Genomic DNA, 24,646 nt, shown 5'->3' on the forward strand with positions numbered 1-24,646 from the left:
CAAATGTGAAATGAGCAAACATAGACTGGATCATGCATAGTGGGCATTCACAAATGTTGATTTTACCCTTTCTCTTCCTATAATAACATATCAAGAATATAAGCATATGCAGGTGGTAACCATGACAGCATAATGATCCAGAAGGACAGTGATCTGGGTGTTAGGAGTCACTTGAGTGGGTCTTAATTTCTTCATCTGGAAACAAAGCAGCTTTTAAAATTATATTATTCTACAGAATAGTTAACAGTCCCTGAATAAGGCACATATTTTTTTTGCTAAAGCATTATACAAGTTTAAATTTAGGTTGCAAATATGATAGACACTACAAAAAATCATATGATACTATATCCTTCTTATATATCTTTTGATTAAAAAAAGATCTTCCAAGGACAGAAGGAAAAAAATATGTCCAATAATGAGCAGAACTGAAGTCCACATAACTCATAAGTTTAAAATATAAAACACATACACACTCTTTCTATATATATCTATATGTAATACATATGTAAATATATACATATGCATGTAAAATACATGAAGATGTCCTTTTAAATTGGTAGTTAGCAAAAGGTAAGTCTAAAATTTACCTTGGGGCTTTTCAAGGACCCACTCTAACTCAACTACCCATTTATTTACATTTATGCACAAAAGCAACAATGAATACATGCTTAGTTTTCCAGCAGGAGCACTAGTATATTATTTTTATGTAAAATAATTCATTTAGGAGGGCAAAACAAATATATGTATAATAAATGCCACTGCAAATACGTGCCATTTATCAAGGAACTATTCACTAATTGTTTCAAGTCTCTGCCTCTCTCTTGATAGCGCTCTCATCATACTCACCACATGGTCCACAGAGATAACTAGTCCTACACACCATCAACCAGCATGTGGGTATGGTGAAAAGCACATGGGCTGCAAAGTCAGAAGACCTGTGTTCAATACCAGGCTCTATCACTTAACTAAGTGTATAATTAATATTAGTTAAATAGCTTAACATCCATTAGATTTTATGCACTTATGTTTAAATAAGGCTGCTAATTACACTTGCTCTCCTAAACACAAGGAGATGGGGTGTGAAAGCACACCCCAGTAAGTGTTCATCATTGTTAGAGTTGACATAACATCCTAATATCAGAACTGATATATCCTTTATCTTCTGGCTCTAAGTTTCTTTCACGCCCTCCATCACTTACCTAATCAAACTCCCAATTTTGCCCATTTAACATTCTAAATATTTCTTAATTCTTTGCTCTCCTTTCCATCCCTACCAGCACCTCACTAAGGCAAGACCTCATCTTGTTAGTAGTTTCCTCCCTTTTTATGCCTTTAAAAGCCATCCTGTTACAAAGACGCCACAGTGATCTACCCTGAAACACCATCTGACCATGCTATTTTCCTCTCCTCCATTCTAAGCGATTCCCTGTCAACTACAGAGTGACATTCAAGCTTTAAAAGGGCATCTCTAGCCTACCCTAGCCAGACACCCTGAACTACCGCTCCAGACTTATCTCTCAACACTTCCATCCTCGACATTTCTAGGTCTAAATTTAATGCTGTGTTCTTTGAGAATTTCCTACTACTTTTCACCAAGTGGCTATCTCCTACTTAACCATTAAAAATGAACTTGGGAACTTTCCAGGACATGGTTAGTATGCCTAGAAGGCACACCCACATACAAATTAATTTCCATATTTCCATAACACACTTATTTACTTATGTGTATATCTTTCTGGCCAAAATGTGAGTTCTTAATGACAAACTTTTTTTTTTTTAAGCACCCAGGACAGTGCATAGCACATGAGGCACATTCATTGAAGATATACTGTTGTTTCTACCCTGAAGAAAAATCTGTGTCCAAATCTTTATATAACACCAAGAGGCTAGATATTGAAGATCAAATTAAAACAATAATGAGCTAGAATATCCACACAACAAAGAGAAAGATAATATTGTTCCAAAAGTAAATGCATGGCTCTTATGTTTTAAAAGGCAATCTCCTGACACCTAAATATTACAGAGATACTCAGAAAAATGTGCTGCTTCCTTCATCATGTCTAAATAAAATTACATATCAATCATTAATGCTAAATATGATAAGTATTTTATAAACTCTAATTTGAATGTTAATACCCATTTTAGTGAGAATTTGAAGGAAAGATTCATTGAAAAAATGTCACATGGACCACTTTGGGGAAAAATATTATTTTAATAAAGTGAAGACTGAAGGGTCTTGGGAACTGAGCCAAAACCAAACCAAATATGCAGTAACCACAGTGACACATTAACCCTCAAACAATAATCACCCTCTTACCACAGTTATTACTTGAAACATTATTCTTTTGGGAGACTGATTCAGAATATTTTACCATATTTAAGTATAATGCAGCTAGGTCACAAATAACTGAAAGAAAAAGAGAAAACCAAAAAGAAAAAAAAAATCAATGATAGTGTTTGTAAGTTTTATGTTTCCCTCTATTAGATTTTGTTTTGTTTTCATTCTCACTTAATAATTTTAAACATATTTATATCCAAATTTGTGTCTTCTTAACCTTTCTTTTTCTATATAATTGTTCCTTAACACTTCCTCAGGAGTCTCATTTTCTAAGCTTTTAATCAACAGTTTCACTTTCTTCTGATTTCTAATGTTTCTAGTTGTCCTCTAAAAATGTGTCCATCTTCAAACAGAAAATAAATATCACCTAAGCTCTTCCAATGCAATATGCTTATTCTTTATATTGGTTAATATGATTCACTGGGCTAGTGAGTAAATTTGCATAATAATAAGCAATTGGTAAATGGCATAGTCCAGCTCAGCTATTCTTTTTAAGCATTTCCATTCACTGTTCAGATTTAAATGCTTTATAATCATTTTTGTTTGAGATTATTCACAATAAAAATGTGAAATAGGTCCATACAAACTCATAGAAATCTAAGTTTTTCAACGATACTATATAATTAAGCTTTTATATTCCTCCAAGTTATGACAGAGGCTAGCCTAAACAATACCGGAAGAAGAAACTGGTAGTGTCACTTTACAAATTTGTACAGAAGTCTTGGAACATTTCTAAGGACTCAAAAGGTAGTGCTAACTGAACAGATGAGTGCTAAACCTTTAGTATGAAGTTCACCTAATAGCCTCAGGTAGAGCAAGAACCGATTCAAAGCCAGGAACCCCACAGCTCTCTGCATACAAATTCACACTGCAAGAAGAAACCCTAAAATAAAATTCCAGACACAGTCTCCTTCACAATTAAAATGATTCAGCTTCCCTATACAGTTTCTGTAACTGTCTCCAGTCCACTTCCCCACTAATTCTGCTCCTTCTTTTGGCATGTGTTCTAACTCCAGCTCTCAGCACTAACTCTCCTAACCATCGTCCAGGTTTAGACCTATGTCACCTAAGGATTACTCCATTGAACTACATATCAGTTTTGAAATGCCCCACACTTTGGCTTCTAAAACATCTCCTTATCTGGTTGCCTTCATTTTCTCCTTCTTTTTTGCCACTTGTTCTTGATGGCAAGATATTCTGATACTCTTCTGTAGGATGATGCATTTTGACTCTCTTGTCTCCTCCATCTACACTCTTCTGAGGTGATCTTATCAACCTCAACAGCTTTAAGTTGCAATTCTAAACCTTTCACATGTTTCTTTCTCCAAACTGGACATTTCTTCTGAGCTGAAACATATATCCCTGACGCCTATTAAACATAAATACTGCGTAGGCGCGGTAAACCTTATGTATAAAAAAACACTTCTTCAAATGTTTCTCATTCTGAATCTTGGAAAATGGAGTCACCATCCACCTAGTAAATCAAGCCAGTAAAGCTGGAGTCATTCAAGAATGTTCTCTGCTTCACTTCCCACATTTGATAAAACTTTATTTCTTCAAAATATTTGAGAACCTACTATGTAGCAGATATTAAGCCAGGTGTTAGACATACCTCAGTGAGCAAGATAGACATCGTGCTTATATTCATAAAATTTATAACCTAATGGGATGTATAAAAGAGGCTATTCATACTGTAGTATATGTGAAAAACATTCCCAGGAGTTTGGCATTATAAAATCTATGGAGCTATATATCCCACAAATACAATATCAAAAGAAGAAAAGTAATATGTTCATTTTTTTATTCCTGCATTATTTTCTTCCTAGAGTGCTACAATAGTTATCTAACCAGCTTTCTGTCTTTTTTATATTTCCTAGTCCCTATCCTGTTTATCTGCTCTGATGTAGCCAGGATAAACTTTCTAAAATTCCAAGCTGACCACAACCTTATCATGCTAAACTTGACTATGGGATACAATCCAAAGTCCCTGAACTGGCCCATGAACCCATTGTTGAGGGAACCTCTCTATACTCCAGTTCTCCTCACATATTCTCTGCTATAGCCATGCTAACCTTGAAAATCTCCATGCCAAGCATGCTCTCTCATGGCTCTGTGCCTCCACACGTGCTCTACCATAAATAATCCTCTCCAGCTGAATAACTTCTACTTACACTTCACATTCCTCCTGGCATTAATCTCTCTATGAAGTCTTCCTTAAGAATCATTATAGTCCTGGGGCGCCTGGGTGGCTCAGTACTCAAGCATCTGCCTTTGGCTCAGGGCCTGATCCCAGGGTCCTGGGATTGAGCCCCACATCAGGCTTCTCCACTGGGAGCCTGCTTCTTCATCTCCCACTCCCCCTGCTTGTGTTCCCTCTCTCGCTGGCTGTCTTTCTGTCAAATAAATAAATAAAATCTTAAAAAAAAAAAAAAAAGAATCACTATAGTCCTGTGGGTGCCCCCACCTTTCTTTTCTCATTTCACCTTGCCATTTGCTCATCATATTACTTATGGAATCAGATTATAATCATGGGTTTGCCTTTCTTTCCTGCTAGACTTTAAGCTTTAGAGGGGCTGGGCCCCTAGATTGTTCACTTCCATGTTTTTGTTTCCTACAACAGTGCCTTGCATGTAGGAATCCCTCAGTAAAAATTCAGTGAATCAATTAATTGGTAGCAAATGGTCTATCTTGTGTTAATGATATTGGGTTCTTCTTCAAACACCGTGTTATGAAGTCCTACCTAGCTCCAAATAGACAATGGTTCCCTAACCTATGACACCAACTCATCTACACTGTGCATTCCAGGCCCTTCACGATGTCCAACTGGAGACCCCTTCTGAAAAAATGGTAATCTTATATTTTCTTCAAAGTTCAAGTCTCACTTCCGCTAGAAAGCCCTCTTTATTACTTCAAGAGAAATAATATTTTCTTATTCTGAACTCCCAATGTTTTAACACAGGAATGGATATTTGCCTATACTTTTACTAAGAAACTTTTCTATGTATATGTTCCCCTTTTAACCAAAACAATTTATCAAAGGTCAAATGAATAAAGACTCCTCTCTGAGTTGTCTCCATTACTTCATTAGTGCAAGTATGGCGGGTATTTAATATATTCTTTTATTCTGTAATCTTTGAAGGAAAGAATAAAGAATCACTCTGTATTCTGCTCCCAAAGTGTTCTAAAACTTTCTCATAGACTCAACTATTTTCTATCTTTGTCTTACATGATATATCAGCATTGTCCATCAGAGCTGACCACTCTCTTTCTTGAAAGGTAGACTACACTTAGTTTCCATACACGATACCCTTCTGATCTTTCTTCTGTATCTCTGGCTACTCCTCAGTCAGCCTGAGAGCTGTTCTTCCTTCACCAAACCATGAAATGTGTGGTTGCTCTGGGATGTCTCCTTCCCAGGCCCATTTCTCATCTTACTCCTCACATAGAGCCCAAACAATCTGTGCTTTTTACAACTTCATCTTAATAAGTAGAAAAGTAACTTCACTCTGTTTAAAATGTGCAACAATGTGTTTCAAACGCGCCTAGTTCCTATCATTAACAATGAATAATGGGGTATAGAAGAGAAGAGCAAACCACTGAATAATTTTAGAAAAATACTCAACAGATACATAGCATAAAAGGGACATTTATAAAAACCAGACGGACAATGTAGATGGCCAAAGCTCTTAAAGGTTATTTTGTTCTGTAAAATGTAGCCTTGATTCAGATCATGTTAGTGAATACAAAATCATCTGTGTTTGTGTGATTTGGCTTTAAACCACTGGAGAGAATATTCGCATTTATCCCAGCAAAAGTTGTAGCAGTCGCCCTCAGGCAGGAGTGCTTAAGTGTCTGATGATGTCAGTGACTTGCTTAAAAGAGGATAAAACAACATACCCTCAGGCAAGCAAGAGGATTTAAATAGAGCCAATCTAGGAAGTACAGTGCCTCAGCAAATTCAGAAATTAATTCAAATTAAGACATTTGGCTTTAAGATCTGTGTCAAAAGATCAGTTCTTCAATTGTAATATAGAAGCGGGGGAGGGGTGGGGAGGGAGTCAAAATGTATATTCCTTAAAAATCTTCCTGTGTTCAAAAGTATACATTCAAAAATTACAGAACAAAAATCACCAGCATGCATTACTTCAAACTGATAGAAATGTGAAGTTAATTTTTTTTTAAATAAATCAATTGGGACAAACTGTTGGTTACCAGAAGGGAGGTGGGTGGGGGATGGATTAAATAGGTGGTGGGGATTAAAGAGGGCACTTGTGATGAGCACCAGGTGTTGCATGGAAGTGTTGAATCCCTAAATTGTACACCTGGAACTATACTCCACTGTATGTTAACTAGAATTTAAATAAAAACAAACAAAAAAGAATTGGCAGTATTTCTGAAAACGGGTGTGAAAATAGAGATCAAAATAGAAGGATCAAAAATAAAAATAAACAAATAAATTGGGAAGGGGGAGGATTATAATTTATTCTAGTATAAAGAATCCAGAAATTTAGATATGTTTGAACCAAGTTTCTGTCTTTTGTAGAATATAGTTTGTGATAAATGACTTGTTTCAGTAGTTATTTAATCTGCCTGTTTCATCTAGAACACTGACACATTTCTCCCAGGCATGGGGAGTACATTACCGACCAACGTCCCTGGGTCTCTAAAGCAAACTTGAGAGTCTAATTGAAACTTTATTACTGCGTACACCTATCCAGGCTAGTAGAAATTAGATAGTGATCTTTTTAGAGTCCATAATTATGTTCTGAGAGCTAAACTTTCACATCTGAGCTCAACAGACTCCCAAAGACAGATCCATAAGGAGATTATATGAAGAAGAAACATTACATCAAGTGATTTCATGTATAAAAACACAGCAACGTGATGGGCATTAAGGAGGGCATGTGATGTGATGAGCACTGGGTGTTACATGCAACTGATGAATGATTGAACTCTACATCGGAAACTATGTCTGTTAGCTCATTGAATTTAAATTTAAAAAAACCCCACATACCAACAGCTTTGTCTGAAACACTATCCATTTTGCTCACTGTTATTCTTGAAAATTAGTGCTTATATGGACACAGGGTATCTATGATCGTAAATTTCTTGGCAATGTATTATTGGGATTTGTTTAAAATATTTTTAGCAAAACTAATCTTCATCTCTCGTATAAATATGTGTTTCTTTATGACCTTTATGATGAACTTAGAAGTGCTGAGAATTGTAACATGACCTTACCTTGCTTCCATTTTCTCTCGCCTCTCGTTCCATCTTGAGGTCAGAAATTAGAAGATTCTTATATTTGTTTTTTCCATTACTGCTGTGGTCATCTATCCTGTATTCCGAAGTCAGCTGTGCTGAGAGGGGACTGTCACTCAGGTTCAAGGGCTGCTCCTCCTGCTCCAGCCCAGTTTTGCCGTCACCATTGGAGTCGCCCATCTCCCTGCTGTGTGTTCCCCCGGAAGCAATTGAACTGTGCCCCAGAGTCTCATTGCCGTTAAAGCTCTCTGCAGCAGAATCATCTGTTGGAAAGAATATTTTGATTTTAATTAATGGGCCATTCCGTTTCTACTTCAGCTAACATTTACTGAGCTCCTATGATGTGCTTGGCTTTGTGGTAATTTTACATATCTTGTGTAATTTATCCTTACAAATAAACTTGTGAAGCAGCCACTGTGACTTGTAATCTAGGAGGCACACTTAGGCACAAGAAGTGGAGGAAAATAGGAAGAGGAAGATAAAAGAGGAGAAACAGTTCAATATCAAATGCAATCTCAAAAAATGCAAATTGAAACAAAGAGAAAACTTGTTAATTATTTTGCAGATAGTTTTTGTTTTTCTAGTGAGAATATCCAGATCTGGTGAAAATTCTCTGATAAATGCATTGTCTATCCTGTTAGTGAGTTGTATGTTGGTTCAAGCTTTATAAGTGTTTAATATGCATCTAAAACATTAAAAGTGCTCATAACCTTTGCTCCAGTCCTTACACTACTAAGGCTTCATTGTGTGCATTTCTGTGCAGGGAAAAAGGCCTTTATGCCAGTGTTGTGTATAATAGCAAACATTCAGAGGTGACAGAAACGACCAAAAAATTAAAAATTGCCTTAATATATGTTGGAGTGATTAGAATATGGGAAATGTAGAATATTTTTCCATTAATATTAATGGCAAGTGTGATGTGTTAAATGGAAAAAGCTAGCTATGAAAATGGTCAAATGACCCCAATTTTCTAAAAAGAAAACACACAACCATATAGAGGGAGAAGAGTGAAAAAGTGTGGCCTAAAATGTTAATATTAATTTCTTCTTAACTGGAACGACACTAGATTTTTAAACACTCTTTATTATTTCCAATATATATAATTTTCTAATAACAAAAATAAAAAGCAAAACAGGGAAGAAAGGGAAGAAACAAAATTAGTCAAAATTTTCTGGCTTTAAAATAAATGATAAGCTTGTTTAGAAATACACATCAATAACAACTAGAGTAAGAAACAAAATTTACATGAAACAATAAAATTCTATTTCTCTTAATTTCATCTTTATATTAATTTTAAAGGATTATGAAGGATGAAGGTATTAGATTGTTTCCTTTAGTTAAGGGTTATTGATGAAGCCATATAAATATGAATGCCCACGAGTAATATTTTGATTTCTGAACATTCTCAAGTTAGCTTATTTTTGCAGGATGCAATGAAATATTTAATGCTTTCTAATCAATTAAATTCATAAAAATAATATTTAAATTCTGAAGGAGTGGTATAACTCACCTGTTCCTTCATTTAGTCAACATTTATTGAATACCTACACTTGGCCAAAAGGGTGTTAAATAATTTGCCCAACAGAGACTCTGCCTTCAATGAGTTCACAAATAATTAAAAGAGATAGTAAAAAAGCTACGACTAAAATGCAGAAGAAAAAGTCTTTGATCCAAAACAAGGGGTAAGGACATCACAGAAGTTTTCCTAAAGAAGGAAAGTTTTCCTAAAGAATTCTAAAAGATGAGTAAGACTTAACCAGGTGAAGAAGTTGGGGAAGAGCATTCCCCACCTAGAGATCAGCAGGTGTAACACCTTCAAGGAAGGAAAGTGCAGGGCCAATGAGAAATAAGGCTGGAGTGCTGAGTGCAAACAAGAAAGTCAGAAAGGGAAACCTAGATAGGGAGGCAAGAGGATGTGCTTTCTATAACCAAGAGCTTGGCTTGGACCTTGGGAGCAAATAGGAGTAATTTTATTGTCAGAGACGATATGAAAACAAGAATCTTTTAAAGAGATTACTCTGACTCTGATGAGGAGAATGGGATGAAGGTGACAAAATGGGAAACCATTAAGAAGAGCTCCAGAAGCCATCTGAATCAGCATGGTTGAAAGCCCACACCAAAGTAGCAGTAGTGTCGAACTAGAGGGGACTAGAATATCATAAGAAAAGAACAGGTACGACTGAGAGTTGGACAGACGGGGGTTCAGGAGGAAACCCAGATCTCCAGCTCCAATGGAAAACGAAAGCAAAGGGCATTAAGCTGAATTTTCAGTAAAATGATATTTTAAAAATTGAAATTTTAAAAACTTAATATTTTAAATCTAATATCTTGTGAAAAAGTTAAAACGTATTCAAATGGCAAGATTCTACTAATAAATTACTCCTTTTACATCCCCATTCAACAAAAGACTCCATGTGGAAAGAAAACAAATGAGAATTTAGGGAGACCCAGTCATAAATAATATGACATAGCACTTTCCACAGCTATTGAGAAATCAAAAACATTCTTTTAATCATGAAATATATACAGTTTTTGAAATAAAGAATTAGAGGAATAATTTATCTAAGTAATTCAGAAAATTGTGCATGTCCTTTATGTGAAGTCAAATCCAGTGCTAAAGTATGTTAGGTCATTTCTGGTTATCTAAGTTATTTCTTTCCACGAAAGTCCGAAGAAAAGCATAATGGACGCATTCCAGTTCAATTATTATATTTATGAAGAAAAGTGTGATTTAACATTTGTGTACTAGAATCCTTTAAAAAATGCTAAACATTTTATGTAAGAAAATTTTATCAGTATGTTAAAAGAATGAATAACCCTAAAGGTATATTACACTTCAAAACATAATCTAGGAGTGCCTGGGTGGTTCAGACCTTTGGCTCAGGTCATGATCTCAGGGTCCTAGGATGAAGCCCCACGTCTCTGTCAGGCTCTCTGCCAGGGAGCCTGCTTCTCCCTCTCCCTCTGCTTCTCCCCCGTTTGTGCTCTCTTGCTCGATCTCTCTCTCTCTCTCTCTCAAATAAATAAGTAAATAATCTTTTAAAAAAGTAAAATAAGATAAAACCAAATCTATACTACCATAAAACAAATCCGATACCTATTATAGTTAAAAATTAAAAATGGCACACCTGTGTCTTTCGTCTGAAACCATCATACATATTTAGTAACTAGTGTACCATATTTATTCACATTTTAAGTAACATAAACATTATTATCTGTCAGGAGAATCTTTAATAAAAGTCATGTATTTATAATTTTGGTATAAAGTATAAACAAAAAAGAAGAAAATATTTTTAGACAGAGTAGTTCACTCCAGATGTTACCAAGGTAACTAAATTCCACAGCCTTCCATATTTCATTCGTGAGTAAATCAGCATGTTTTATGAAGAGCAAATGAATGATTTACTTATTTGTATAAAATATATATTCACATATTTTATCATTTAAATGGTAAAAGAACCAGTAATGTCACATGCCCCTGTTTCATAAATCAAAATTTAAAACAAAGTTTTTGATGTCTATATTAGAAAAATTCAATGTAAAGAGTGAGCAGACATTAAACTGAAGCTAAATTAACCGTTTTTTATTGTCTGGTTTCTTGTAACCATGTTAATGATTTTTATTTTCTCTTCCTTAAAGATACTTTTTCAGAATTTGAAACCACACATCTCAGACTCCTATTTATCATAACCAACTCATACCAGTTTATTGCTTTAAAGGGGAAATCTGTTTCCTTACCCAAGATAATTTGCTCCATCCTAAGTGGCTGCTGGCATGTGGGTACCCAGCGCTGAGATCTGTAGGTATGGCCTTGACGTTCACAGGGCCAGAACGCTGGTGCTTCTCTCAAGTTTCAGCCTGGGTACCATAGCATTGGAGCTAAAAACTCTGTGTTTGAGTACCAAGGAGAAAACGGCACCTGGAGCTTTGGAAATAAGAGTGCTCAGGGTACCTAGCAACAGAAGAGAATGTGGAATGTGATGACAGGTAGCGTGGCATCCAGTGACATCAGGAGTGCCGTTAGATGTTTGGGTCACTTTGCTCTGAGGTTGGTTTCGCTGGCATGGATTTGGGGGTGTGCCCAGGGCCATCCAATTGAGCTCAGCTGAGGCTCTTGCCTGTAAGGTGCAGTAACACTAACCATAGTGGCCAGCTATTCATTTTCTTCTTTCTCCTTCCCTGCTTCCCATTCCCTCCACCAATTAGTACAGACCCTAGAAATACTATTTGTTTAAATTATGTCTAACGTCGTCATGAAATTCAATGGTTAGCTCTCTCTATATAAAGAGAATTAACCTATAACAGCAAGTACGACGTGTATGTATTTAAGTATACAAATATATATATATGTGGATGCACATTTATCTCTCTATATATAAACATAATGTGATGTATATATATTTGAAATCTCCCAAAGCACTTGACCTACATTCTTATTCAGTTACTTTCAGTAGTTCTTCATTATGGCCTTTAGGCCAAATGCCTTGGGCAAAATGAATAGGAAAATATATGTATACATATATATATATATTCCTCATTTTAAGATTACTACTTGGAAATTTAGTCCAAAAATCCAGGTCAGATGCTTATAGGGTCCAAAAAGCTTTTTATGGTTTTCCCCAAAATGCACTGCAGTCCTCCACCTCTAGTCCTTTGGTGCCTCCTTAGAAAACTGCCTTTTAATATATCACCATAAAGCTAACTTTTAAATCCAAAATACTGATGTAAATAACCCTGTATCAAAAGAGTGGTACCTTAATACCCAAAAAAAGTAGAAAAATTTTTTTTTAAATCCTTCAAAATCTATTTGCAAAATGGAGTTTAGGGGCCAGTCCCCTTCATCACTTTGTCACTCCTGACCTCTGCTCTAAGTCTTCTCCCAGCCTAGGGTCCCTATAAAATAATGGAAGTATATCCATTGCTAGACTATACCCTAGATCTTTTCTTTCCTTTCAGTTTTTCATTTAAATTCCAGCTAGTTAACATACAATGTAATATTAGGTTCAGGTGTAGAACTTAGTGATTCATCACTTATATACAATACCCAGTGATCATCATAAGTGCCCTCCTTAATACCCACCACCCATTTAATCCATCCCCTCCCCCACCCACCTGCCCTGCAGCAACCCTCAGTTTGTTCTCTATAGTTAAGAGTCTGTTTTATGGTGTGCCTCTCTCTTTTATTCCTCTATGTTCAAGTGTTTTGTTTCTTAAATTCTACATATGAGTGAGATTATATGTCCATCTCTACATCTTACACCATAGCTCCCTCTACTCTGCAACATGAAGCAGGCAATCCAGTCTAAATAAACCCTTTGTGAGAACACAGGAAGCAACCTCTTTGACATCATCCATAGCAACTTCTTACTAGACATGTCTCCAGAAACAAAAGCAAAAATGAACTACTGGGACTTCGTCAAGATAAAAAGCTTCTGCACAGCAAAGGAAATGATCAATAAAACTAAAAGGCAACCTACAGAGTGGGAGAAGATATTTGTAAATGACATATCTGATAAAGGGTTAGTATCCAAAATCTATAAAGAACTTAACCAAACTCAACACCCAAAAAACAAATAATCCAGTTAAGAAATGGGCAGAAGACATGAAGATACATTTTTCCAAACAAGATTTACAAATAGCTAACAGACACACGAAAAGACACTCAATGTTACTCATTGTCAGGGAAATACAAATCAAAACTATGAGATACCACCTCACGCCTGTCAGAATTATTAAATTAACAGCACAGGAAACAACAGGTGTTGGCAAGGATGCAGAGAAAGGGGAACCTTCCTACACTGTTGGTGAGAATGCAAACTAGTACAGCCACTCTGGCAAACAGCATGGAGATTCCTCAGAAAGTTAACAGTAGAACTATTCTATGATCCAGCCAATTGCACTAATAGGTATTTATCCAAATGATACAGAAATACTGATTCAAAGGGGCACATATACCTGATGTTTATAGCAGCATTATCGATAATAGCCAAATTATGGAAAGAGCCCAAATGTCCATCAACTAATGAATGCATCAAGAAGAAGTGAGATATATATATATATATATATATGTACACACACACACACATATATATATATACACACACACATATTACTCAGCCATCATAAAGAATGAAATCTTGCCATTTGCAACAACATGGATGGAGCTAGAGTGTATTATGCTAAGCAAAATAAGTTAGTCAGGGAAGGACAAATACTATATGCTTCTACGTGGAATTTAAGAAGTAAAACAGATGACACAGCGGATGGAAGAAAAAAAAGAGAGGGGGAGGCAAACCGTAAGGGATTATTAACTACAGAGAACAAACTGAGGGTTGCTGGAGGGGAAGTGGGTGGTGGATGGGCAAAAGGGATCATGGATATGAAGGAAGGCACTTATGATAAGCACTGGGTGTTATATGTAAGAGACAAATCACTAAATTCTGCTCCTGAAACCAATATTACACTATATGTTAACTAACTAGAATTTAAATAAAAACTTGAAACAAAGATCCATCTATCCGTCTATCCATCCATCCTTTGCTGGGCAGCCCTATTCCTCCCCCAGTCCAAGACCCTGACATATTCCTGCCTTTGTCCATTTGCAGTTGCCACCTAGAAATTTCTTCCTCGTTTTTCTTATTTCCTTTCTTCAAATCCTTCTGATGACTTTTCCATTCTTTGATTTCTATTTTACTCATTTTTTTTAAATTTATTTCACAGAGATAGAGACAGCCAGTGAGAGAGGGAACACAAGCAGGGGGAGTGGGAGAGGGAGAAGCAGGCTCACAGCAGAGGAGCCTGATGCAGGGCTCGATCCCAGGACCCTGGGATCAGGCCCTGAGCCGAAGGCAGACACTTGCCAACTGAGCCACCCAGGAGCCCCTATTTTACTCATCTTCTATAATACTGTTATTAAGTAAACAGCACTGTTCTATCTTTTGTTTTCTTATATGCAAATATTTTAATTGCTGATTACAAAAGTCTTGCACTTTGAAGTCCTTAACATGACAAAAATCTTTAAAAGATAAGTAATCAACAAAAGTAATCTTCTGTTTTTGTTTGCATTTACAAACTATAATCCAGACTATATACTATTTTGTAATGCCATCTTAAACACGTACAAAAGAATGATGCTACATTTTGAAGTCAAACATTCACACTAAGGAGCTTACTAACATAAATATATATATGTGTGTGTATATCTAAGTATATGTAAAAACTTAAAGGGCGTTGATTTCAAAATGATAAAACCAATATTGAGGGTAATAAAGTACAGAGGGATTCAGATTTCCTCTCCAAAGTGAAGGATAAGTTCTTAAAACTTGACCTCTTTATCACTAAGCAGCCGGCGCATCACCAAGTAGGTTTCATCTGGTTTTGATTGCAATGAAAAGGGCTTTTCCACTTGACCTTTGTGAGGACAAAACAGATCAGATGGTACTCTAGGCATCTGCAGCAGTTCAGGATTGGGCATGGAGCCTGGGCTAATCCCCAACCAGAAAAATTCTGTCAGTAAAAAACAAGATTTAGTGCAGGGCCCTGTATTCTCCCTGGGGTAACTTTGCTTTTTGATAACAGCTCCTGACTCTTTTTCCAGCTGGCCATCATGAATTGAGCACGGCTGTTCACTGACTGTCATATTCATACACGCTCAGGAGCCCTCCTTTGTTGAGTGGAAGTATAATATATAAAAAGGAGTTTATTCATGCCCCAGTGGCGTATGAGCACAGCCTACCATACAAGAGTTCCTCCTTTAATCTCTGTCTATTGTCTTAAAGGAAATTCTTTGTGAAAAATTGAGAATGAAAAATGTCAGTCAGGTGTCCATGATTCTGTGAAACTCGGCGGTGGTACAGTTGCTTTCTTGGACAGGCCCAAATGGACAATGAAATCCATTTAATGAACCATGAGCACTAGGTCTGGTTATATATTCTCTTCAGAACAAAGATAGTCAGAGGTTATTTTTTTTTTTTATGGTATTTCTTTGGCAGCGGCCAAATGGTGTAGAAACTTGAAAAGGGAAAGTTGGGAGGACTTTTTAATAGAAGTTGAAGGAAGGATGATATTGATAGATCTTTCATCATAGGCCGGGGCAGAACAATTGTTTTAGTTGCCTCTAATTAGAGAGGACAGTTACTTGTCCTCAGCAGAATGGAAACTCATTTTTGACTTGGTCCTGAATTTTGCTCACCCGTTCTTCCTCCACCACCAGCACATCTGAACCCTCGGAATGTTTTATATACTACCCTTTTCTCCCACACATCAATTTTAATCAAGGAAACCACATCATACTAAAACAAATGAAATAGAGGATTTCCCATGGAGCTATTACTCTTATTCTCTACACCATTATTGACAAAAATGGACCTTCTAAAATAATGGAATAAACTATTAAAAACTCAGCTATGACGCCACTGAAAGATACAATCTGAGCCTGAGGGGCTGCTTTTCAGGATGTGATATACGCTTTAATCCAGCTACTGGTTCTTGGGGCTGCCTCCCTCTTAGCCACAATATCAGCCTGGAGAACAAGGCTTTTCTGAGATGGCAGTGACACTTCTCATAATTCTCTGCAGCTATAGGTTCCATTGGCCTGTAAGAAGGACACTTCCACAAAAATAGACAACTGTCCATGCAGACCACTATGGGAATAGATAAAAAGAAGAGCTGTGTGTTGGCCACAATCACTGATCCTGAATACCAAGGGAATGAAAGATGTCCAAAAAACAGAATGGATTGGGTCATAGGCCCATAAGAGCTCCTGAAGCATTTCTCATTTCGCTCTGCCAAAAGGAAATATTGTCAAGGCAATCCTTATAGGCAGAGATAAAATCTCATTCCCTAACATGATATGCCATCTGGAAAATACTCTAAGTAGTTTAACTGCAAGCTAAAGGGAAGAAAATGTGGAATGAGTAGTGGAACTGGTTAGTCATACTATTTATAGCTTTGGAAGCAGATGCAAAAAGGAGTACAATATTTATCTGGATTTCTTTGTTTGCTGTCAGGTGTCTGAAGAGTAAAACACGTTTCTCATTTCATTAGGTTTTATTTCCACTGTTGTATATATGATGCAGTGGTAGTAGATAAATATACTAATTAGTCCATTAATCACATAATTTCAATTGTTATAGAACTAAAGAAGAAATGAACATCATTTGGTGATCTGGCCTCAGAAACTGGGGCTCCTCAGTACCATCTCTGAATGCAATAGCTGGACATGACTTAGACTTCTTTCCACTTGGGGAAGAGTGAGGTTGGTTGAGGTTTATGTCAAATAGGTGGTAAGTATTCAGTAGGATTATCTTTGGCAATATGAAAAAGTTACGTGATATGTTATATGCCATAGTGTGGTGTGTGCGTGTGTGTGTGTGTGTGTGTGTGTGTTTTAGCAGCCAAATGCTGGTAGCTACTAAGCACCCATTGGGTTGGAAACCTAGTGCATATGATCCCTTCCTAGAGCATTTTCCAGATGGCATATCATGTTAGAGAGTGAGAAAAATTTGGAGCTGTGAGACAGAAAAGGGGAGTCATTGAAACTAGGTCTTTTTATCTTTACCTCTAGAAAAAAAGACAAAAATTACTACCACTGGAGGTACCATGACTTTTCTAAAACTGGGGCTGTTTTTAGTTCCTAACTTTTTCAGATTAGTGAGTGACCAACTCTTCTGTGAATTTTGTCAGAAACTCCAGTACCTCTCCATGAGATTCCCATTCTTTGTATTGTTTTCACTTAATTCAGCCAAAGATAATTTCTTAACTTGAAAAAAGCAACCTTAACTAATGCATATTTGTTTTACTTTTGAAAAAACTGAGGAACAGAAATGTTAAGTGACTTATGTCTTACTAAAAATATAACTTACACGTTGAAGGGACTTGAAATCACAATAAAATATAGTCAAAGAACTAGAGGACTCTATGCCCCAAAAGAACATTGTCAGAGGAGAAATACAGTTGAATCAAAATTAAAGATGTTAATGTGTTTTATTACCTATCAGAAGATCAAAGATTAGAAGTTACACAGAATCAGTATTTTTATAAAATATATGGGAAATCTTTTTGACAAAATTATCAAAATACCAAAGAAGTTTCTCTATGTCTAGAGGTATTTAATTATGAAATGTAAGCTATTGAAGGGAAAGTTCCAGTTCTTACTCCTTTATCAGCTTATGATTGCAACACAGTAAATATTCAATAATTATTTGTTGAACTGGATAATCACAAGAGGTGATAATCACATATCTATTTAATGTCTGCTTAAAAAATAGACTGTGAGTCTTTTTACATCCTTTTATATGTTCTGGAACTACTTATTGAAAGCATTACTACAGTGGATACTGTGGTAGGAAGAATCTAAAAAGTACCCTTCCCCTCGAGATTCTATACCCTGATTCCCAAAACCTGTAAACGTGCTGAGATACCACTCCTGTGATTATGGAATGTCATGTGGCACAGTGGATCTTAAATAGGGAGTTTAGCTGGGTGGGCCTCATCTAATCACATGATCATTTAATAGCATAGTGCTTTCTCTGGTTAGTGGCAGAAGTCAGAGATACTCAAAGCATAAAGTTTTTTTCAGTATGCCATTGATGGTTTGATGACGGAGGAGGTCCCATAAGGAGGAATGCAGGCAGTTGTAAGGAGCTGACAGAGACTTCTACCAACAGCCAGTAAGGAAACAGGGACCTCAGTTCTACAGTCATAAGAGGCTGTCTAGATTTCTGACCTATTGAACTGTGAGCTATGGTTATTGTTTTGAGCTGCTAAGTGTGTGGTAATTTGTAACACAGCAATATGAAATGAATACATAACATGTATGTGAGGGGAAAAACAAGTTAACTTTTGATTTAGGAAGCTCTTAAGAGACACTAAATTGAAAGGTGTCATCTGAGGTTGCCCATTTTGTAGTACTTCATAAAATCAGGAATCACAATGAATAGCCTACTGTCACCTTCCACTCACTGTAACAAAGGCCTTCTGCCTATCCTTCCTGCAATTAGCATAAATTGAGCAGCTATAATGTTTTTATAAAAGCAGATGAACTTTCAATATCGCCATGATTATAAGTACAGGCTGACCAATTACATGATATTTATAACCAAAGACAACTGTACTTGACATCCAGGGCTGAATGACATCAAATGATATCATTTTAGGAAACTTGTTAAAGCTTTAAATAAATAGGAGGAGAAAAGATAACATAATTTATGAAATATGAGATAAAAGAAAACCAACATTAACATCAGTATTTGGAGGATACAGAAAATTAACCCTACTCTTAAAAGAGAATAGTAACACATATGCTACTTTTCTACTTGAAACGTGAGTTCATCTCATCACATGAAAAAATCATTTGTAACCACGTGTGGTAATGGATGTTAGACTTATGATAGTGACCACTTTACGATACACACATATATCAAATCACTATGTTGTACACCTGAAATTAGCACAATGTTATGTATCAATTATACCTCAATATAAAAAAATCAATAATGGGTTTACCCAGAGGCCACAGTTAAAATCTATTCAAAGTGCAAAGAAGCCAGGGGTCCTATGGCCATCCCAAGAGGATAGAGCTCTAACACCACTTACATTCCCACATCCTTCTCTCCCATCACCGATATCACCAGAGCCTAGGTGAGAGGTAGTCAAGGACCAACAGCCACCTTCATGGAAGAGGATGTGAAATCTGAATGACTGTGGATGGCTTCATCTCTACGTATGACTATTTAGTAAGTGCACAAGGTGTGTATACACTTCTAGATGCCAGGTTGAAAGGACTGTAAGTAAATACAAAGGGAAGAAAGAACTACTTGCCCAAATCTAAAATAAAGTACTCTGTAAAAAATAGGAAGCACTGTGCTTGCAATGTAGAGAGTAAACTATAAACCAGGACTTTTATAATAAAACATCTTAGTAATAGCAGAATCCTTTAAAAAAAAAAAAAGCAGAATCCTAGACTATCCATCATGAGTCCACATAGCATTCAGATATTTGTTACTGCCCAGGGATAAAACAGGGAAACATTTTCAATAACAGAAATAGTACTTGCTTTTGTTGTATTAATTGCAAGTAGTAAATATAGAAGAGTTGTTTCCATGTTTTACATTTCTCAAATTTGGTATACTTGAGTCAATTTAAATAATTAATTTTGTAGGGGCGCCTGGGTGGCTCAGTCGGTTAAGCATCTGTCTTCAGCTCAGGTCATCATCTCAGGGTCCTGGGATCAAGGCCCACATCACGTTCCCTGCTTAGTGGGGAGTCTGCTTCTCCCTCTCCCACGGCCAGTCTCCCCCCCTATTTGTGTACTCTCTCTCTCTGAAATAAAGAAATCAAATCTTTTTAAAAATTTTAATTTTGTTAATCCCAAATTAAATGACCAATAGTTAGTCCTCACACTGATTTGGGGGGAAAGGAGGATAATGGTTCAAGAGAACCATGGAAGTTCTCAAAGTCATCATCTAGTTTGAAACCAAGCAAACTTTCAAATTACGGATGGCTGAGGAGTTAGGTAGACTCTAATTGAGCGGCCTGGGCAACATCAGGGCAGCCATCTTGCCCCAAATCCTCCTTCTGGAGCACAGGTTTTCACAGACCCATCTCTACCAACAACCGAGGAACACTACTTACACTGATCTTATTTTTAAAGTCTTGGTTTTCATAGTTCAAGATTTTTTCCATTATACACTAACTTTTCACACATTTGTCATATTTTTCCATATATTCATGGAGAGCGTGGACCTTGCTTTAATACTCCTTTGAATAAAGTAGTGTATTTAGCAAGTCACGAGTAGAAATATAATGTTTCTTTAAAAGTCAGTGGAAGAAGAGAAAACATTTTGGTTTTTGCTGATGTTTTATTCTTTTTGTAATTGGATTGGCAAGAGGTAAGGTCAGCACGAGTTAAAAAAAAAAATAAAAAAACAACTTAAGAATTGAAAGGATTCCCAGGTAATGAAGGGCGCCTCCGTGGCTCAGTTGGTTGAATGTCTGACTCTTGATTTTGGCTCAGGTCATATCCTCAGTGACGTGAGATGGACCCCCACAGCAGGTTCTGTGCTCAGCAGGGAATCTGCTTGAGATTCTTTTCCCCCTCCCTCTCCCTGGTACCCCTCTGTCCCCCACACCAACTCACACTCTCATTCTCTTTCTAAATAAATAAATAAATAAAATCTTTAAAAAAAAGAAAAAAGGATTCCCAGGTAATGAACATTATTTTTATAATAGTGATATATATGCTTATTTTCATTAATACTGCTTCTATCATAACAAATCATTGAATTGCCCTCAAATCAAAATTATAAAATCTGTCTTGATTGACCATTAAAAAACTAATTTCTCTAAGTTTCTATACTGACTGTATCAATTTAAACTCTGAATAATACCAAGATAAGAGCTCTCAGAGTGGGATTATTTCTAGTTAGCCAAGAGCTGTTTAAAATATAACTTCCTACCCCCTATGTCTCACTCTGCTTTCCTAATGTTACACAACCATGGCCATCCATAAAATCTTTCTTTGAATAACGCACAGTAGATTCTGGTTTGAAAGCTATTGTTTCTCGGCTTTAGCAGAGAGGAAACATTCACTGACATTTGACTGGCCTGGTTTAGAGGGCCTTCCAGTGCCAATGGCACCTTCTCAAGCTCCTTCCTCAGTGGCTCTCCATGAAAAGAAACAGGACAGCTAATTTACATTGAACATATCATTTTAGTGTATGGATCTCCTCTCTGCACTCCCTTCCAGAACAAATTAACCTGCCTACTGCCTTGGTAGCCATATGACCTCCCCAGGCCCAAACTACCAAGGTAGGCACCTGACCAAAGGACCATCAAACCATAAGAAGTCAAAGCCACAATCACTGTGGTCAAACCAGAAAGGCAAATTAGCTCAAAAAGATTCTATCTCTTGGAATTTAAACTAACACCTTTCTCTTCAACATGCAGGCTAATGATGAGTAGCATCAAAATCACCTGTGAACTTGTTAAAACGATCAAATCCCAGGCCTTATTGCAGACCTACAGAATCAGAATTTGCATTTTAACATGACTTCCAGATAATTGTATGATAGGCGGGGGTGGGGAGAGAAGGGGAGAACAGAAAAGAGGAGAAAAGTGACTGAGGAAAAGCACTTATTTCACTTTGAATAACATAATCACATACAAATCACTTCAGCTCTTTTATTATTTAGCATAATACAAATCTCAGAAGCCCAAACTCTTACCTTGGTTAGTAACCGCAGCTAAAGTAAGAACCATGAGCGAGGATTGGATGGAAGGGGTTACAGGGGCCATGAGCAAGCCAAATTGATCAGAGAAAGCCAGAGTCGGGGGGAGAGATGGACATAGAAAAAACGTACACATCAGAGGGACTATAAGTGTGGTAGGTTGGCATCACATAGTCTTGGTGACAGCATAATTACTAACTGTGCCCCTTCCGACTCCAAATATGCTTGGTTGGGACAATAAATTGTATGATAACCCTGTATATAATTCAATGAGGCCAAAGCAAATTCATGGCCTGGCTGTTCTACACTTCCTACTTTTGGGTTCCTTAAATCGCTGTCTCCCTTATTGTGACATCATTCTTACAAACACCGACACTTCCCTTCTGCCCTCATTATTTGAGGTAATAATGCAAAACTGATGGAAAAAGTATATTGCTTAATTAGTGCTGTTTGCCATTAAAAACAATTTAATATTATACGCCGGGCACTTATTTCATTATATCTAATCCTCTAAGCAGACCCAGCTAATCTAAAATCACAGAGGCACATTCTGGGATCTTGATCGAATGCCTTCCATTAAGGTACCACAGGAGCTAAGGCCCGATTCACAATCAGGGTAGCTGACTCCAGAGCCGCTGTCCTTTTCCCTCACCCACATAGGTCCCTAGATGACGACCTCATGTCATCCAATTCTTTCAGTGATGCTGCAAACACCAGTCATGAAAAAAAAAAAACCATGGTATGTATTGTCTCTGGAGTCATATGAGTACTTTTTATAAGATACTATCCTCTATTTTTCTGACAAAATGCTTAGATGATTTGCAGATATGGACTGAACATTATTTTCTAGACTATACTGAACCAAGACATGGAAATTTTTTATCTTACTCTATTCAAATATATTTTTACCCAAAATGTGCCTTTTTCCTATAAGCACCAAGGTATACTAACCAATTTGCAGTAGTAAATTCAGTGACAAAACAACTGAAAATAAGTTAATGGATGAATCCAGAACAAAATTTCACATTTATTCACACACAAATCACCTCAGCTATTATTTACAACTGTTATTAAGAGTGCAAAATGTACTATGACTGAGTGATCCCATGCCTCAGAAAAAGAACTATATTCTCCTTTTTATAGTAACAATCCTGTCTTAAAGGCAAAGGAAAGCAATGGCTTAAGTGAGATTCTAGTTTTGCCCACATTTTCTGGCATTTGGAAAGGAATCATTCCAATTGTATTTATATTCTTTTTTAAAAAGATTCATTTATTTATTTATTTTTAGAGAGAGAGTGCGAGAGTGTGCACACACTCATGGGGGGAGGGGCAGAGGAAGAGAATCTTCAAGCCAATTCCCCCACCAAGCACAGAGCCTAACCCGGGGCTCAAGGATCTCAGGACGCAGGAGATTACCACCTGGGCGGAAACCAAGAGTCTGAGGTTTAACCAACTGAGCCACCCAGGCGCCCCTTTTTATTCTCAATAATAAAAGCTTTAAATTTCAACTTCTACATGCTTTGTCTTAATATTATCTCTCTTTCTTAAAGGGTACATGCAAGAATGCATCCTAACTTTGCACGTGCTCAGGTTAAATATTCACAGATTCCTGAATGCCAGTTCTAATTACTTGTGCTTATTTTTCATTTCAGGGATAGGAACAGGGAATGGGAGGCAGGAATATAGCCAGGTGCAAAGCACAAGGCTTGCCACATAGGAGGGGCTTAACAAATTCTAAATAAATCTAAATAATCTAAACAAATTGAAATGAACGAAAGGAAGGAAGAAAAGGAGAGGGGAAGGAACACAAAGGGATGTAGAGACATACTCTTTAGTAATCAAAGAAAATATTTATACTCCCCCACCCCGAACTGGAATATTTGAAGAGCTGTGTTTGTTGACCATGATTAAAATCAAGGTAATTATTTATTCTATTGTGTAGCTTGATAAAATTTCTCAGATAAATCAGGGTAGGTGAAAACAAATGAAAGATTAAGGGGAACAGTAAGGAGAGTGAGTCATAGCAGGGGAAGAGAGAGGGGGACAAGGGGGAATGGGTGAAGAGGGGGAAGACAGGAGAGGGGAAGGAGAGAAGGGGGAGGGGAAAACAGGAGAGAGGAAGAAAGCAGTTGAGAAGCACTTATTTCACCTTGAATAACATAATCACTTAGATATGGTTACTTGATTAATATCTGTCTCTCCCAGGACCTCAAGCTCAGAGAGAACAAAGATTAGGTCAATTTTTGCTCTTTGTTTAATCCAGCAGAGCTCCAGTTCCCAAGGACAGTGCTTCTCAAAGTATCTGTGATGAAGAATCAATCTTTTAATTTCCACTTTGTCATGGATAGTTTGTAAAAACAAATAAACAAAGCTTGAAGCAGAACATACAAAATACAAGCCCAATTATTTATTATTAAATTCTACAGACATAAAATTGCTGTTTCAAGTCATGCGCTTATCTTGTCATGGACCAGTAACCGTTGTGAGGTCCACTAACCGCTCCTTGAAGAGCCTGACCTGATGGAAACTCATTAAATATTTGTAACATGTCTAAGCAATCCAGCCATTGGAACATTAACAGTTCAGCAATAAACTACAGTTAGATTCTGGTTTTTCTGGAACTTGATCTCTTTGGTTTTTCCCCCCCATTTTATTGCCAATTCTGAGAAGTCAACAGGGTGGTGAATCTGACCCCTATTTTTAAATGGTTACACTGAGGACAAAGGACAGACTTGCTGGAGCATGGTCCTGTACTGAGTAGCAGAAGGGAAGGGGACTCAGTTCTCTCGACTCCCAGGCTATTGCTTTTTCCCATAGG

The 24,646-nt window shown here is 36.9% G+C and overlaps 1 protein-coding gene across 12 annotated transcripts in view; it reads right to left on the minus strand.

Moving 5' to 3' along the window:
• The window catches only part of NOL4 (nucleolar protein 4), a 388,522-nt gene that overhangs the window by 195,983 nt on the left and 167,893 nt on the right, over positions 1 to 24,646 (minus strand). For 11 of the 12 annotated variants that reach the window (XM_002917597.4, XM_002917596.4, XM_034642861.1 and 8 more), the window contains one exon: positions 7,580 to 7,863. In XM_002917597.4, coding sequence (XP_002917643.1) covers positions 7,580 to 7,863 — 284 coding nt within the window. Of the gene's footprint in view, positions 1 to 7,579; positions 7,864 to 11,338; positions 11,477 to 24,646 lie in introns of those variants that run through there. The other variant, XM_034642870.1, reaches the window with a different exon arrangement.

This window comes from Ailuropoda melanoleuca, chromosome 14 (assembly GCF_002007445.2).
Source record: "Ailuropoda melanoleuca isolate Jingjing chromosome 14, ASM200744v2, whole genome shotgun sequence".
NCBI lineage: Eukaryota > Metazoa > Chordata > Mammalia > Carnivora > Ursidae > Ailuropoda > Ailuropoda melanoleuca.